General features: G+C 47.1%; 2 protein-coding genes across 2 annotated transcripts; both read right to left on the reverse strand.

The window, feature by feature from the left end:
* Positions 1-413: 413 nt before the first annotated feature.
* On the reverse strand, positions 414-6,076 carry LOC140261144 (chymotrypsin-like elastase family member 2A). Its single transcript, XM_072354272.1, has 8 exons — positions 4,640-6,076; positions 3,982-4,070; positions 3,534-3,631; positions 3,027-3,155; positions 2,202-2,338; positions 1,414-1,559; positions 1,142-1,294; positions 414-573 (listed from the first exon to the last, which is right to left on the reverse strand). Exons 1-8 carry the CDS (start codon positions 4,698-4,700, stop codon positions 556-558), a joined length of 831 nt encoding a protein of 276 aa, XP_072210373.1. The 5' UTR covers positions 4,701-6,076; the 3' UTR covers positions 414-555.
* A 689-nt stretch (positions 6,077-6,765) lies between these two features.
* On the reverse strand, positions 6,766-11,621 carry KIAA2013 (KIAA2013 ortholog). Its single transcript, XM_072354271.1, has 2 exons — positions 10,551-11,621; positions 6,766-9,919 (listed from the first exon to the last, which is right to left on the reverse strand). The coding sequence occupies exons 1-2, from the start codon at positions 11,521-11,523 to the stop codon at positions 9,060-9,062; spliced, it is 1,833 nt and encodes a 610-aa protein (XP_072210372.1). The 5' UTR covers positions 11,524-11,621; the 3' UTR covers positions 6,766-9,059.
* Positions 11,622-12,321: the final 700 nt, after the last annotated feature.

The raw sequence follows: 12,321 nt of genomic DNA on the forward strand, positions 1-12,321 counted from the left end.
AGAAGGTGAGAGGTTTGCAGCGATGCTGCCAGCACCGTTCCTGCTGCTAAACCCCAACACCCCGGGGTGTCATGGGGTGCTCTCTGTAAAAGCACTTTGCAGTGCTGCCCACACTCACCTGTGTTGACCTGCTGGTACCCGTGCTGCCTTCCCACTGGGCATCTCCGCTGCTGGTCCCAGTGTGTCCCACTCAGATCCCATCTGCTGCTTGCCCGCCTCCTGCTATACCAGCTCTTTGCTTCCTCACCCCCTCTTCCCTCCACTCTCCTTATCCTCACATCCCCCAGATGCATATCAAGCTCCAGCCCAAGGTAGGGGAAAGGCTTTAAAAGGTGCTCAGCATCATCACAAAACACTTGCTCCGCTCTCGACAATGCATAAGAAGAAATGACAGAGACACGTGTTTTTTCTTTCATGTTGCAAAAAAAGAACAGTGTTTATTGCAGTTAAAAGCAGAATTTCCCAGCTATTAGTGATCAAAGGTGTCATGATTATGACTTTATTCAGACTGTTGTTCCTGGCACTGTTCTCATCTGTCACGCAGGTCTCTCTGGGTTAGTTGCTTGCCATAACCTATGGAAACATAAAACAAGGGGCAAATCAGACCATAAGAGCCAGCTATTTGTGAGCAGTGTGTGCTGTGTTTGGGATGTGGGATTTACAACAGTGAAACAAGGGTTTTTGCTCCTCGGCCACTCTTGAATTTAAGGTTTCTATTATAAAACAATTGACGCTCCAGACTTTAACAGTTGCCTTCTAGGACGTGACTGTAACAATCAATGTTATTGATAGGTACTGATAGGTTCTGGAGCTGTACCTATTCAAACCCTTAATAAGTCCATCTCTAGACTGAAGGAAAAATGCATTCCTAAACATCAAGACTTAAGTAAAAGTGAAATTAGTTTGAATAACTAATCACAAAGAGGATGCTTTATTTTTGCTTTGGGGATGGTTTAAGGGCCTGCCTACAGGGATAGCTGCTTGTGTGTGACCTACCATTTGCTAACAGATAACTGTTCAGGTACTTTTCCTTGAGAAGACACAGCTTTAAGATATATTTTTTCTCTTCTTGGTCCTCCAATAATGACCTTAGAAATTGTCAAGTGTCATTATTCTCTAGTTGCAAGGCCTAGAGCTTTACCTGCTTGATCCAGCTATCGAAAGCAGAGACCCGGGTGAAGACGGAAGGCTTCCGATAATAGTTGCAGCCAAGAGAAGAGCCAAAGCTGACAACGCCATGCACTTCCCATCTGCCATTTGTACCTTGACAGTTCAGTGGGCCACCAGAGTCCCCCTGAGAAGAAGGGGAAATGCAGTTAATGGCAACCATAGCTTGAGTAGTTTTAAGCTTTCCTTCCCATCAGGCCTGGTCGTGTCAAACCAAGCCCTGAGAGTGGTGTTCTCTGGACTCACATTACAACTGGAGGTGATTCCATCTCCGCCAGCGCACACCATGCTGGTTTTCACTGAGCTTCCCCACCAGCTAGGCTGGGAACAAGTTGCATAATCTACCACCAGCAACAGGCCTTGCTGCAGTTCATCTGGGAGAGCTCCATTTGCTGGGAAGTAACAGAAACAAAAGAGTCACGATAGCAGCTGGCAGCAAAGGAAGAACAGAAGTGCACTGCTAAGTTTCTCCCAGGATCTGTTTACTATTCCTCCAGGTAAGAAACTTCATCTGGGCTGCATAATTTGTTCTTTAGCTGTATTCTTTCAGCAAAAAAAAGGCTGTAACTTACCAATAATTTGTGTTTCACTTAAAAACGTCTCTTTGTTAGAGAAACAAAAGGCTCTTCTCTGTTCAGAACTTGCAAACTGCTCTGAGAGCTGCTGCTTGAGCTGACACTTCTGCTGAAGCCTCTGGGATTTCTCTTCCCATCTATTCCCTTTTGTGTCTTTCCAGTTACTCAGCAGCGTGTATCAGGATTAGAGAATTCCCCAGCCTGTATGCTGTTAATATTTGTGTTAGAACAGCTGCTGAAAACCCAGTGAAGGGCCCTCTAGTGCATTACTAGACCCATTACAAGCAAAATAAGCTTGAAAGGCAGAGAAAATTCATATTGTGAGTGAAGTGGGCCCCGGTGAACATGGAGTTGAGGGGATCTTGATCATCACCAACAACCTTTTTCCAGTCAGCCCCTAGGAAGATGACAGCACTGAAGGCCTTTGTTTTGCAGTTTTGCCCATCTCCCATTACTCACTCTGCAGTCTTCCCCATCCTGTCACATAGCAGGCAGTGTTGGATGACAGGATGCTTTGTGCGGCAGGGAGGCAGGCCAGCTGGATTTTGTCGCTCAATGCAACGTGTTGGGAGAGTTTGATCAAAGCAATGTCATACCTGTGGGTCATATGCACGCGTATGAGAGGGGTGAGGGGATGAAGAGCATTACAAATAGTAAAGACACAGCAGAATGACAAAGAGAAATGGTTAAAAAACAAAAGAGATGCAAGGGAGCAAAGAGGCCACTGCATAAGCAGTAAAGATTCCTCCACCCTTAAAGCAGTGGGGAAATCCATACACTGGAAGGCTGTTCCCTACAGAGCTGCCCACTTTCCTGCTGGCAGCACTCTGGAATGTTTCTTTTATAGGTTCTCTTCATCAAAACTAGATGCATATGTGGGGACCGACTACAGGCACCTGGAAAGTGAGATGGTTTCTTTGCTAATGCGCTCAGCCCACCAGCATGCACAGAGTCCTTCAAAGTCCCTACAAAGGTACTAATTTATCAGTCGTGCTCCAGGTTCGTGCCATTCATGCAAGATGTTCAAAGTGCTGTTTAAATTGTTTGATCAATTCATTCCCTTCTGCTTTATGGAGGAAATTATTGCATAGAAGAGCAGTTTCTCACCAAAATATGAGCATGCAGAATGGCCGCTGAAAATGCAATTAATCAATGAGCGATTAATACAGGAAGCTCTTTATCTTCTCTCGAGGAGTAAAGGTTACAGACTGGAGCAAACATTTTGAAGTTCATGAAGTTTTGCTTTGCTTCCTATAGGTGAATAAATACTTCCCAGCAACTTACCCATTTGCAACTCTGTATGGATTCCATTTCTCGTGCACAACGATTTTTGCTGGGGAGGCTGCGACGGATCCTTGCTCCTCAACTGCTAGGTTGTTTTTCCCAAGAAACACTCGATATGTCGTGCCAGAACTGGACATGAAAAGGACTAACATTCAGCTGTGCCAGTTATCAAATTGTCAATAACAACGTGCAGCCAAGCCTTCCTATTCCATGCGGTGATCTCCTCTACCACCTAGTGATGCCATAACCAATGTGTGCATTGAACACATTCAGGGACATATAACAAACCACCATGGGGTTGTCTCCATGGAAGCAATTTTGATGATGGAGCAGCATATTTGTACCTGATCTTTTCTTTTGTATACTTTCCTGTAGTATAAAGAGTGGACAAAGCATCGAGTTCTTAACTGGGAAAGAGAGGACTGGCATTAATGTGGTTTTTCTTCTTCATCTATCTCTGGTCATGCACTGCTTTATGAGCACAGACTTTTAAACTCAGTGGTTTACCTGATGCAGTGTGCAGCTGTCAACACCCAGTTGGTTGCAATGAGGGTTCCTCCACAGGTGTGATGCCATTTACCACTTGATTGATATTGAAGAGAGACCTAGGATCAACATATATCAAGCAAGGCTCAGATTTTTGCTTGCTGATTTTTCCAGTGTTGCATTTTCTTCCAGCACACATATCACAGCTTCCCACTTGAAGGTAATGGGAGGATTTTAAGCTAGAAGAGCTTCAAAGAATCTTAGAACCATCAAGGTCAGAAAGACCTCTAAGAGTATCTAGTGTAACTCTTCGCCTACTGCCAGTACAGCCCACCTCATCCCCCAGTGCCACATCTCTATGTTAAATATGGGCTGTTCTGAGAGAACACGAAGACCTTTCTAAGCAGCAAGATGTGGCAAGCAGGGTATCACAGCTCTGATCATTTCAGGGAAGCACTGAAGGACTCACCTGCCAGGGCCAGCTGTGTGGTCTTGCATCTTCCCCTCCAACAACTCGAGACACAGCAGGTGGGTAAAGAGGAACCCCGCAGCCAAGGGCTGGAAAACATACAAAGATATGTTTTAAAAGTAGGAAATGGAAAAGAATTCTGTTAGAGAGGGTTGGGTTTGTTGGCTGGATGTTCTTTGAGTTTGTTTGTTGGTTTAATATAGAGTGTTCGTGTAGAACGTTGAAAGGCAGAGATACAGCCCACAACTGGATGTGATATGGGTGAAGATACAGCCATCAGTCAAGGCTGAGCGATGTTATATATAAGCCTATTTGTTTTTTGGCAGGTCATCAAATCATGTAGGCTCAACCAAATTCTCATGAGTCAACTGAGATGCAGCTCATAGCAAATGCAAAACAATTTGGCATGGATTGGCTGTGTGTTCAAGCTAAGTAAAATAAGGTTTTGCTGCAGGCTGAGAGCAGTGATGCTGCTTGAACCTCTGTGATATGAACGGAGTAATGTAGCACCTCGCTGCCATTCTGAGAGAACCTTTTAATTAACAAAAGCAATTAATTAATTGTGTCATTATGGTTTTTCAAAAAGAAAAAAAATAAAGTTGCTATTAGATTTTAAGTCGTTTTTCCTTTAGAACTGGTGTTGAAATTGAGCACATACCTGCAGCTGCCAAAGTCAGCACGGCAAAGAGGATTCCAAGCATGATGCCAGGTAACTGCATGCTGTGGGCTCTGCTTCACGGCTTGTTTTATACCTCACCCCTGGGAGACGTAACTGTTCTGATACCAATGGAAAACTGTGGGATAATTTTTTATATGCACAAATGCTGAAGGAAAAAAAAACCAACCATACAGATAGACCTTGAATCTGGGCTAAATATACAACCTCAACTAAAAGTGATTTCAACTGAGTTGCGTGCTATCTGTAGCAGTTGCTTGTTTTCCCATTGCCTTGAAAGTTCATCAGGAAGGTGTTTCCTGAATGAAAACATTAATGAGTTATTCAAACACTTGATAGTATGTGAGCAGTAGTGCTATCTGATGTGTTCGGACAGTGATAGATTTGAACACATCAGAGGGATTGGAATCATTTCCAGACACTTCCTCTGGCTTTAGTTGTTGTGTGATTATATAATTACATGAAATCTTGTTTTATTCTGCTTTATTTTTTGACTAAATGGCGATTACTGCTTTGTGCTGACTGAAAAACTGTATCTTCTTTCCTAGAGCAAGCTGTGTTGTGCTTCAGCATGCCTTCCTTCCTCAATAAAACCAGCTGTGATTGCTTTGGAGCAGACGCTACAAGGAGCACAGAAAAAGCTGTCGGTGATGATGGAAGAATGCTGGTGCAGCACGGTGAGCCAGGCTTTCTTTCTCCTCTATTTCCCTTCAGTTCTTAGATCAATAGCACTTCCCTGGAAGAAAATGGGGTTTCTGTACTACAGCAAATGGGCACTTTCACATGGCCTGCTGTGCAATGCTGTGTCAGCTTGTTAGTAAACCACTTCATTTTCATGAGAGCAGGCATTATAGACCACAGCAAAAGAGCTGCCACAAAAGAACTCCTTAGCGTGGTAATTAATTACTGGACACTGGAGATCAATGACTTGATATCAACACTTTTCCTCGTGTCTCTTTCTTCCTCCTTTCCTTCTGCCACTCTCCATCAGTCCTTGCTTGAGCAAGTTGCGTTCTGAACTTCAAACTGAATCGACCAAGCTCTGTTCTAGCATTTTGTGTTTATTATGCGACAAAAGCAAAAGTCTGGATCGATCAGCCATAGAACTGAGCTTATAAAAACAACCTGAAAAATCAGGACTTAGTTGGCTCTCTTCTCAACATCTGAATTTATACACGTGGAACAATGAACCCTGGTTCAGTTCCATGCAGCTTTCTGTATTGTTTTGCCACTCCCTCCTTGTTAAATAACAATGAAAATTAAGTATAAATTCTGGATGTTCAGCTACTATTTCAGTTTTCAGTATGGGGTTGTTTGGGTTTTTCTCAAGCATTTTTACAGTCATTTTGCAAGCAACCTCCTGCTACACTGGGAGAAACCCTTTTCTTTCTGATTTTTTCCCCTTCCTTTTTGTATTCTAAGATATTTCATTGCCTGGGGAGGAGTTTAATAAGAACCACGTTTATAATGGAGAACCCCCTCAAAGCTTTTTTGCTGTTGCTCCATTTCTGCTTTATGTAACAATTGATTATCCATCTTTTTCAGCTCTGGTCTGAATAGGCTGAAGTATCTTGGGCTCAGTGGACATCATATGTTGGCAGCTCTGTGTGTCAAAAACCTCATCCCAATACCAAGAAGGCTTGGAAACATCCTATCTTCGTGCTGGATGTTACACAGAATCTGAGCAGCTCACAGGGCTTCAGTAAGAAAATATACAGGTACTTCCAGTGTGTTGTTAAAGCATAATAGCTAATAACTCTGTCTATGTACCTAATGTCCTATTTATTAGGTAGCCCATTGGATGGATTCATGATTTATCTATGTGTGTTCTTCAAACTTAAGCTTGGTCTGCATGCCTCCAGATAGAACGATGTTACCTAGAGCCAGGGAGTGAAGATTAGCATTGTCCTGTGTTTCTGTTATTGTGCTTTTCAGCTTCTGCCTTTAAAATTGCTTGTTTCCTGTTAGGACACGCTTATATTCTGTTTTCTACACAGTATTTTCTTTAAACCCAAGCATTTGTGTTGTTGATGCAATGCAAGGCTTGGATGTAATATAGAAGCAAGGGAAGAAGAGAACAGAGACCAAAGAAAGCCACATTTCAGTGATCAGGTTAGACTGAGAAATATTTATTTAGAAACAACAGCTTTGGTATTTTAAAACCAAACAACCTTTAAATCGCTACAAAGTGAGATGTCTCCCCCCACAGCCAAAACAAATCAATGCACAAAGCCTCACTACGTTCAGAAGAGGAAACCTGCAGATCAGCATTTCTAAGTTCCAAGTCCAGAAAACAGTTTCTTTAAACTGATTTTGCACTCTACAATCATAAAGGCTGAAAAGACGTTACCCGCACTTAGATATCCACAGTTCAATTGACTGCCTCATTACTGAACTGGAGGCAAAATTATTAACACCTTCCCCCACCTCTCAAGCAATAAATTAAAAGACACCAGAAAGAAAGTTATGCTGAAGTCTTCTGGTTAATTTAACTCTCTCCAAAGGGAATCATCATTCTTTTTTTTCCTGGAAAATTAGAAAACAAATCAAAATATCAAAGGACTCGGTATATCTTCAAGTATTTTCACCAAATGGATTATTCTTAGGGAACTCCACAGCTTAGAAGGGAAAAGAAAACGTCTGTTACACAAGATTCTGGGATAAACTCTTGAATAACCACATGTTCCAAGTCTCAGATTCCTTTCTTAACAAGGCACAAAAGGATTGTTGCTTTCAAAAGGTCCTTGTTCTCAGCTGAAAAATTGTCAGATGTCTTGTGCAAATGGAGGCTGAAAGCAGGACTAAGTTCACTCGGACACCAGGAAATTCCCATTCAATTCAGTGCTATTTCAACACCGTCGATCTTGTCTACTGCTAGAGAGGTTTTGAGCTTCAGCTGGCTTCCACTTCACCCTTGGTTTCAGAATTGAGTTCTGCACCATCTTCGTTTTAAGTAGGTCCAATTAAGACCAGGCAGCAGATTTGCTTGCTGTACACTGCAAAGCTTTTTGCAGCGCCGAGAAGGGAGAGGTGTTGGGTCAGCCCTGGTGTGTAGCTGTGAAGTTTCTCAGCATCTCAGAAAGCGTCAGGGACAGTTACCTGGTTGTAATGGCTGATGAGTCCTTTTGTAAAAGGCTGACGGCAAATCTTGTAGGTGACAAAGGCAACAAGAGAGCAGTAAAAAAAACCACCATTTATAATGTCAAGGATACATGTCAGGATGTGTGTCAGCACGCAGCTGTGTAATTCAAATCACTTCCACTTCCTCCTTTTGCACTAGGGTTTCACCATGGTCATGTGCTTGTAACTGCAGCTGGCTTTGATATAAATATCTATTCTATCTCTTCCATGTTAGCTTGTTTAGCCAGGAACACCATCCATCTCATTCACCAATGGATGGCAGGTATTCAGACCTGCCTGGGACGAAGCCTGATCTGAACACTGCAAAGCCCATGAGCAGAGAGGAAAAGAAAATGACCGACTAATCTGACACCCATCAGATTGCTGACTGTCCCCCCCCCTCCAGTGTGTTTTGCCCAACTTAACTATCCAAATCTATGTTCCAAATTAATGTCAATTTGGAAAAACAAGGTGTTCCAAAGCCAGACTTTCTCCTCTGACAGCTCTATTATGCAACTTGCTTTTCATTCCTGCTTTGTACCAACACACATCCAGAAAGTACCAGTCCTAAGAGCAGAAATCACTTCAATGTCTATTCTGTACTAAGGTTTTGCTAGCGACCAATTTTTCTAGGCAACTCAAAACAAGAATTTCAACTCTTTTATAGCAAAGTGGGAGATGCTTGAAGTCAGAACCTCCAACTCACAGCAAAAGCACTCAGCACTCTTTTTAAAGCAGCTGTGTATGTTGTCTGAATGGGAGAAACACTTTCTAAAGAGGATGGTGCTAATGTGGCATGATGGAGTATTGCACAGTGTCTGTGTATTTCTAAATGTTAACCAGTAGTCCCAACAGGTCAGCACCTTGACCTAAGAGCATTAGCTTCCATCTGTGTGCTCTCATTTGACAGGTCACGCATTGAAAGCAGGCAGACAAGCATGCAGGTCTCCCACACAGCAGTAAATGGCAGCTCTCTCTTAAGCATTCCCATACTGTTTAACAAGAAACATTATCTAGTGACAAAGCTGCTGTGGAAAAGGGACAGAAAAGCTAAATCTGCCTTCATCTGCGGCCTTAGGAATGTTTAAGGACTGACAATGGATTTATCTCTTTCTATTATCTGTGAGCCCTACTGCTCCAATCCCTGTTCTAACCCTAGAGGAAGTCACAGATCACTCATTGCAAGAGAGACTGAAATTCCTCACAATCTGAGAGACTCCCTAGGCACAGATGACAAAGTAGGCTGACAACACCCAGAGGAAAGCAGCCAGAAGCAGCAGCCTTACACCTTACTCCTGAAGAGAGGCTTGGCTCCTGGCCCACAATATTCATTGTAGATGAGCTTGAACAGAAACAGATGAAACAGTGTGATTAAGGAGGCCACGCTGAACCAGAACAGGAAGGGTAAACCTGGGTATTGCTTGGCCATGTGTTCCTCATGAGCCAGAATTGCTTTCAGATGGAGTGTGTGTCTCAGGTCCTGCAAGTGGACCAAATCTGTCGATATATAAAGTAGGGGCGTGATGGGCTGAGTCACCATGACTGGGAACGTATGGCCTCGTGCCTCCGAGGTCAGCTCCACAGGCTCATTCATACAGCCTGCTTCACACGCATATAGTCTGACTGGCTTGTCTTGGAATTTCACAGACACGTGCAAGAAGGGCTTTCCTTCCGCATCCAGCAGAACAGCTAAGTTAATCAAATCCTTGTTGTAATGGATTCCACGTAAGGAGTAGCTGTTATGAAGTACATCAGGGTCAGCCTGGAACTGAAGGTGGTTTTCTGTGAACTGCAGACCTCCAAAACTAAGCACCATGCCTTGCATAAGCCCGTGGACTCCAGCTGCCACAAGAGCCTTACAGCCCCGTTTCTGGAGGGTCAGCTTCCACAGGTCAGAGAGCTGCAAGATCTGGGGCACGCTGGTGAGCTTTGCTGGCCACAGGTTCTCTGCATGCATGGTCGCGTGGCCACTGAAGCAATGGTCAGCATAGTTCAAGCTGGCTTCCATTTTTTCTCTGTCCTCACCGCTAATGAGTGGATCTAGCAGAGGAGCTGGCATGCTTGAAAGCATATAGTAGAGGGTCATGTTAACAGTCTCACTGGATGGTGTATGTGAATCTGTGATCTTCCTCATCTCAATCCCTGCAATAAAGGACAATAACCAAGAGTCACAAGATCATACGTGAACGTGACAATCACCACAAGAAAAATCTCAAAGGGACCATCTATTTTGTAATGGCTGTAAAATACAAAGCCCGAGGCCATCAAGATCTTCTCTGCAGAAAGAGCATCCCTGAAGTAACAGCAGGACAATCCTCAACCTTCATGTTTACAGAAGTATAAAGACAGTCCTTTATGTTGCAACTAGAGGTCAGCTCTGTTCCCACCCTGCAGCTGGCCTGCTGGGCAAATGAGTGAAGTCCCTACAGGCATGAAAGCCAGTTCATCCAGAGTTATGGTGGGAAACGTTCCTCCACCATTTTTATTTTTAATGCAGTGAGGATGATTCCACGTTTCTAAGTGGAATCACAGAACAGAGTTGGAAGAGACCCAAAAGGATCACGGAGTCCAACTCCTGCCTGGCTTCTCACAGGACCATCCAAAAATCAGGCTCTGGATTCCAAACTCGGAATGCTGTTTTATTTTCCCATACCTCCTGAAAGAAACCCATCATGGAGAGGGGTGCCTCCGGAGGCCTTACAGGAACCAGGTCACCAAACGTTGAGCTCATCTCTAAAGCAACTGTTTGGAGGTCGAGGATCACTTCCCTTACCTGAAATGAACAGGTCTGACCAGGTCTGCTGGTGCTCCTGGAAAAGATCTTCCACCCCCATCTTCATCACCTCCAGCATCTCTTTCTTGGCCGACTCTCTCAGCTTGCTGAAGGTCTCCTCCAGCCTGGAGACCTCGATGGGCTCCGAAGTGTACACCACAGACAGCACGGTTTCATCAAAGGTAGACTTGGGTGCCACCTGCAGCCGGCTCACGAGCTTCTTAGCAGCCACCACCATGAGCACCACTTTGGGGCTGCCGGGCAGCAGCAGACGGCCGGAGGAGAGCAAGAACTGCCTCTCCTCCACCTTCTCTAAGCTGGTAGCGAAGCGGGCGCCCAGCGAAGGTGCTGAAGCTGGGGCCGAGGCCTCGAAGGTGGCCACCCGCTCGGTCGGGTTGGCGATGCGGATGCGCTGCAGGTAGAGGTGCGGCCGGCTCCGGTGGGCCACCACCTCCTCTCGCACCGTCACGCACTCCCCGGCGCCTCCCGGCCCGGCCCCCGTCTGCACGCAGCGCACCCTCCGCACGGCCCCGTCCCGCAGCGCCGCCTGCACCGCCCGCGCCTCTCCGCGCCCTCCCAGCGCCCTCAACCGCACCAGCGCCGGATACTCGGCGGGCAGCGCCGGGCCTCCGCCAGACCCCGCCGCCGACACCCAGAGGCGGCCTGCGGCTACGTCCAGCAGCAGGAAGCCGTTACCCGCCAGCGCCAGGCCCGGCCCCCCCCCGGCCTCGTCCTCCGGCAGCGGCAGCGCATCGCCGCGCTCCACCTGAGCCCGCCAGGGGCCCGCGGCCGCCTGCAGACAGAGGGCGGCTGCACCGCGGGGCTCCGCTCCCCGCCCGGCTCCGTGCAGCGCCCGCCCGGCCCCCAGGTACCAGTAGGCGACGAGCAGGAGGAGCAGCAGCAGCAGCAGCCGCCGCGCCCAGCTGCTGGACAGCAGCCCCGGCAGCCCCTTCAGCCGCTGCTGCAGCCACATGGGCGGCGGCGGCGGGGCGGGAGACCCGTCCCGGCCAGGCCTCGGCGCCCCAGCGGCCGCTTCCCGGCCCCTCACGCCGCCATTGCCGCCGGGCGGAAGCTCCGCGCCGTACGGCGGCCCCGCCGCGCTCGGTGGCGCTTGGCGGCGCTTGGCGACATTTTACGACAGTTGTGGCGTCGCGCCTTTCCCTCAGCGCTTGGCGGGAGTCCCGGCCCCACCTCACGGAGCGGCCCGGGAGGCGGCTTGGCGCGGTGCCTCGGCTCCGTTCGACACGGGCGCCGTCTCTGTAGTGAATTCAGTGCCGGAAACAGTCCGGAGCGGACCTGAGGCATTTTTCCGTCATATTAATGGTCATTGATTCCCGTTTGCGGCACAGCGCGTTGTGTTCCAGCTGCGTTTTCACCCTGTGGGGAATGCAGGAGGGTGGGCGCAGCGCTGCGAGGATCGTCGAGCCCGAGTGTTGGATTCGGGCTGGCGTGGAGCTTTATGGTAGCAAACGTGGGACGAGGTGAGGATCCACCATCCAGCAGCAGTGTGCCAACAAGGAGAGTTTCCCGTCTGCTCCTCCAGATGTGTGCACGGCGGGCCAAGGGAAACTTTGGACTCCATCGCAGCTCTCAGACAGTAGCGAACTGTGCAGAAACTGCGAGCTGAAGTGTGAAATTCCTTCCTAACGCAGGGAGCAGCTCAGCAAAAGAGAACGGGGACGGGGGGGTGGCACACTGCGCTCTGTAGAAGGAACGGGTGGATCTCAGCCCTCACAGCACAGAGTTGGGAGTGCTGTGAGTCTGCCTTGTA

This window comes from Excalfactoria chinensis, chromosome 20 (genome assembly GCF_039878825.1).
Source record: "Excalfactoria chinensis isolate bCotChi1 chromosome 20, bCotChi1.hap2, whole genome shotgun sequence".
Lineage (NCBI taxonomy): Eukaryota > Metazoa > Chordata > Aves > Galliformes > Phasianidae > Excalfactoria > Excalfactoria chinensis.

What these genes read in the sequence shown, in the direction of transcription:
- LOC140261144 (XM_072354272.1), bottom strand. Translation starts at nt 4,700, where the DNA reads ATGCAGTTACCTGGCATCATGCTTGGAATCCTCTTTGCCGTGCTGACT. An exon ending in GCTGACTTTGGCAGCTGCAG is followed by an intron (nt 4,071 to 4,639) that starts GTATGTGCTCAA and finishes TATGTTTTCCAG; the next exon opens with CCCTTGGCTGCGGGGTTCCT. An exon ending in CACACAGCTGGCCCTGGCAG is followed by an intron (nt 3,632 to 3,981) that starts GTGAGTCCTTCA and finishes TGTTGATCCTAG; the next exon opens with GTCTCTCTTCAATATCAATC.
- KIAA2013 (XM_072354271.1), bottom strand. Translation starts at nt 11,523, where the DNA reads ATGTGGCTGCAGCAGCGGCTGAAGGGGCTGCCGGGGCTGCTGTCCAGC. An exon ending in GTCAGACCTGTTCATTTCAG is followed by an intron (nt 9,920 to 10,550) that starts GTAAGGGAAGTG and finishes CCTTTATTGCAG; the next exon opens with GGATTGAGATGAGGAAGATC.